The following is a 3,835-nucleotide window of genomic DNA, read 5'->3' on the forward strand; positions in this document are numbered from 1 at the left end:
TGTGTGATAAAGACATGCCAATCAAGAAAAACAGTTACTTCCTCCGTCCCATAATGTAAGAACGTTTTTGACACTACACTTACTGCCCTAAAGACAAGTGCAGAGCAGAGCAGAGAGCTTAGCTATATACAACATATGTCAGACATACTTTGTACACCATGACACATGCTACTGAATCCTTCTTCAGGAGCTGTTATATAACATTGTAGTTCCTCACCACATGCTGCAACAAAAAAACTCGGATTTTGCATCCAGACCACGAAAAAAAAAATCCAGACAACCTCTTTGTTCTACCATATACTACACAGCAAGGGTCCCAAGCTCTCGAGCGTCAACCAACAGCACATTGTTTCTAACTACATAAGATCTATGCTTGAGGGATGGCGGGGTTCTCGACGTCGACGGTGGCGCTACGCTGTCCCTCCTCTGCAGCTGAAGGATGACTGGATGTCGGAGCCGGATGCTGCTGCTGCGCGACACGTGGTGGCCTGCGAGCGCGGCGCGGCTGAGCCGGGGCCATCGTCCTCCACCTCAACACCTCGATGATGATGGAGTTGCCGATCATCCCCACGCCGAAACCCGCAAAGGTGGCCAGGATGATGGATATCACAGCCTGCAGATGCAGCTGCAACAAACAAACAGTTCCCAGGCATCAACATTTGCATCAACAAATCGTTCAATACTTCAAACGGTGTGAGCAGAGTATGCTCTGTTTTGCTTACATATCTGTAGAAGAGATGCGTGAAGAACACGACGAAGAGGAACTGGATCGCCGCGTAGATCCACACGTATCTCCTCGCCACTGCAGACACGCGCAATTCAAGTTCGTTACCGTTGCCACGAGGGTTCCATCAAGGCAATCACATCAGGATTTTCAGTATGTGTTCTGAGGTGTGGAGGGTGGTTAAATGATGTAGTAGTACCCATGCTTGTTGTGGTGAGTGATGAGAAGAGGCCCAGGATGCACGAGAAGGGCAGCGAAATCGCCAGGGCGGCGAAGCCGTTATGCGCAACCTATGAGACACCAGAAACAAAAGAATTTATCGACATCTCAATCATATGCAAGGACAGTTCTATAAGCAATCAACAAGAGAGGGAGGGATGTAAAATACCAGCAATTGCTCCAAGAAGCAGAAGTATGCCAGGATGCTGATGATCACAAGGATAGGTGTCCCATGCCACAGCCTGAGTAACAAAATGGCAAAAAGAAGCACACCTTATGTTACATAAATCAATCACTGTACTATGTTTTATTACCAGTATATAAAGTATTAGCAGTTTAGCACACATCATTCAAACTCTAGAAGAAATTCTATGTTGATCTGTCACAAAGTAGGTAAAATCAGCAGCAAGAAAACTTGTTCTCCTCAAACTAGGTTGCCAAACTGCCCATACAATACTACCATGTCCCTCTCCAAAGCATCACAGGTGTTACCTGACCTGACCTCCAAATGAGGAACACAAACATCTCAAGCAACAACAACATGCACAAATTGTAATGTTTGTTTTGTCAACAATTGATTTGATCCTACCTGTACCGGACGTGTCGCGGCCCGGTGGCGCCGGCGCGGCTCGCGTCGCCGCCGCCGCGCGTGCTCTGGACGCGCAGGAGGGTGACGGGCAGGTTCTGGACCTCCTGCTTGCACACCTCGCAGGTCCGGGTGCCCTTGATGCCGAACCACTTGAGTGCGCAGTCGGTGTGTGCCAGCGCGAGCTCGCCCCTGCAGGAGCACTCCAGCTTCATGGCGCCGCCCCCCTCGGACAGCTCCACCATGCAGATCCGGCACACTGCCTCCTCCTCCGCGATGTCCTCTCCATGGTCGTCTGCCTCCCCCTCTCCGGCACCTGCATGGAGCAGCTAGACGGCGTCGCCCATTAGCGCCTTGTTGTGTGCAGTCAGTGAGTGCAGTTTCAGGAACTCTGTCTGACTGAATTCAGACTGATACTACACTACTAACAGAGATTTCAGACTGGATGTTGGAGAGTGATGTGCACCCACCCACCTGGTTCTGTGGGGACTATGTCCGGCATGGCGGCATTGCTCGCCGCGGTGGTGGCGGCGGGGGCGCGCGGCGTGGAGGGGACGACGCGGTAGACGCCGCCGAGCGAGTTCATCCTCTTGATGCTCTTGGCGGAGCTCAACTTCTTCATGTTCATCGGGAGGGACTGCGAGCGGTGCATGCCCGTCTTGTCCTGCCACCACCGACGGAACCAAAAAAGTTCAGATAAAATTCAGCACTACACATAAATTCAGCTCATGATCTTCATCAAAAAACTCAAACGAGTGAGAACAAAACCAAATCAAGATGCTTACAGCGGCGGCGGCAGGAACGCTGGGCGGCGTCTTGTCGGCGGCGTGCACGGAGGCCGAGAGGGCGGCGTGGTCCGCCGCCGGGAGCGAGGACGTCCTGGCGATCCTCCCGCTGAAGAGCCTGGAGAGGGAGGCCTCGTAGCCTCTGACGGACGACTTGAAGCTGCCCCCTCCCGGCAGGATTCTCCGCACCGTCTGCCTCAGCATGAAGGACGGCGTGCGCTGCGGCGCCGGGGCCTTCGCCGGGGCACCGTTCTTGCCGGAACCCGAGCCCGGCGTTGCTGCCACGGCTTCTGGCTCTGCGGCCGCCGTCGATGTGAGGGGGGCGCTGGTCGCCGCCGGGATGTCGATGGAGAGGTGCGGCGGCCTCTTGTCCCGCTGGTCGTCAGGCGCGGGGCCTCCTCCTCCTCCTTGCATTGGATTTGTGATGGTAGTACTAGTACTCTCCTGTGAATCGAAGAGGAGGAAGAAGAAGAGGGATTCAGTTCAACTGAAACTCTGAAAGCAGGGTGAATCCATCCACATGAATCATCTGGCGGGCACGCAAGTGAAGTGACCAAGTAAGACCAGCACACACGCATGATGCATGGAGCGGGGAAGGAAGGAAGCAAGCAAGCAACCACATGCTCTGCTTTCGGTTTCGCCCGCTGGCAGCACGAAAGCGGCAGCAGTACACGAGACGAGGAGGAGGAGGAAATTAGTTCGATCCCAACTAATCACAGGAAGGAAGCAAGCAAGTCACCTGCTCCATCCGCGGGGAATCCATGGCGGCTCCTGGAATGGACCGGAGCCGTGGGTTGCCCACGAGCACACTCCTCTGCGCGCGGCTCCGCCTCCGGTTGGTTTGAAATGGTGGGAGGTGTGTCCAAGCTCAAGCTGGAGTGGATAGTCTAATTAATGGAGGGGCGGTGGTGGGATGTGACCGGGCGGGGCCATAAATAGGGGAGGTTGGGTTGGGCGAGTGGAGAAGAAGACGCGCAGGCACAAGGAGAGGTGGCGGGAGACGGGAAAAGGTTGAGAAAGGTTCGGGCGGATCTTCGTCGTCGTCGTCGTCGTCGTCGTACCTAGTGGCGACGCGTTGCTACTGTTGGAACGGCCACGACCTAGGAACAACTGGCTCGCACAAGGCACGAAGCTTCCGACTTCTCAGTGAGTGACCGGCAGAGGAGAGGAGTGAAGAGGAGTACTCCTACTTCGGCTACTTTTGGTAGGCAGCCATGTCAATTCCCATCCCATGTGCGAGGTCACCGGCTGGCTCCCGGACGATGTGGATTTGTCCTACGTGGCGGCACGCTCTCCGGAGCACACTTGCGCCTTTCACTTCTTTTTTTTTCTTTCTTTCTCTCCGACAAGCCTTTCAGAGCATCTCCAGCAGCCGCCCGACACAAGGCGCGCTAAAAACTGGTTTACGGTTTGGCGCGGCGCGCAACGCCGGCTCCAGCAGCCGCGTGAAAATGCAGCGCGCGCAAGCAGCCGGCGCATGTCACGTTTGTTGTGTTTCGGACATACATAAATTTCACACGT

General features: G+C 54.8%; 1 protein-coding gene across 1 annotated transcript; it reads right to left on the reverse strand.

Moving 5' to 3' along the window:
- On the reverse strand, window positions 1-3,451 carry LOC119361888. The gene is made up of 8 exons (XM_037627051.1): window positions 3,054-3,451; window positions 2,315-2,758; window positions 2,004-2,193; window positions 1,533-1,845; window positions 1,113-1,185; window positions 924-1,014; window positions 723-802; window positions 1-625 (listed from the first exon to the last, which is right to left on the reverse strand). Exons 1-8 carry the CDS (start codon window positions 3,075-3,077, stop codon window positions 368-370), a joined length of 1,473 nt encoding a protein of 490 aa, XP_037482948.1. The 5' UTR covers window positions 3,078-3,451; the 3' UTR covers window positions 1-367.
- Window positions 3,452-3,835: the final 384 nt, after the last annotated feature.

This window comes from Triticum dicoccoides, chromosome 2B, assembly GCF_002162155.2.
Source record: "Triticum dicoccoides isolate Atlit2015 ecotype Zavitan chromosome 2B, WEW_v2.0, whole genome shotgun sequence".
NCBI classification, from domain to species: domain Eukaryota; kingdom Viridiplantae; phylum Streptophyta; class Magnoliopsida; order Poales; family Poaceae; genus Triticum; species Triticum dicoccoides.

Coding starts and splice junctions, on each gene's coding strand:
- LOC119361888 (XM_037627051.1), bottom strand. CDS start 3,077: ATGGATTCCCCGCGGATGGAGCAG. Junction 2,759..3,053: donor ATTCCCCGCGGATGGAGCAG/GTGACTTGCTTG, acceptor TTCGATTCACAG/GAGAGTACTAGTACTACCAT. Junction 1,846..2,003: donor CATAGTCCCCACAGAACCAG/GTGGGTGGGTGC, acceptor TGCTCCATGCAG/GTGCCGGAGAGGGGGAGGCA.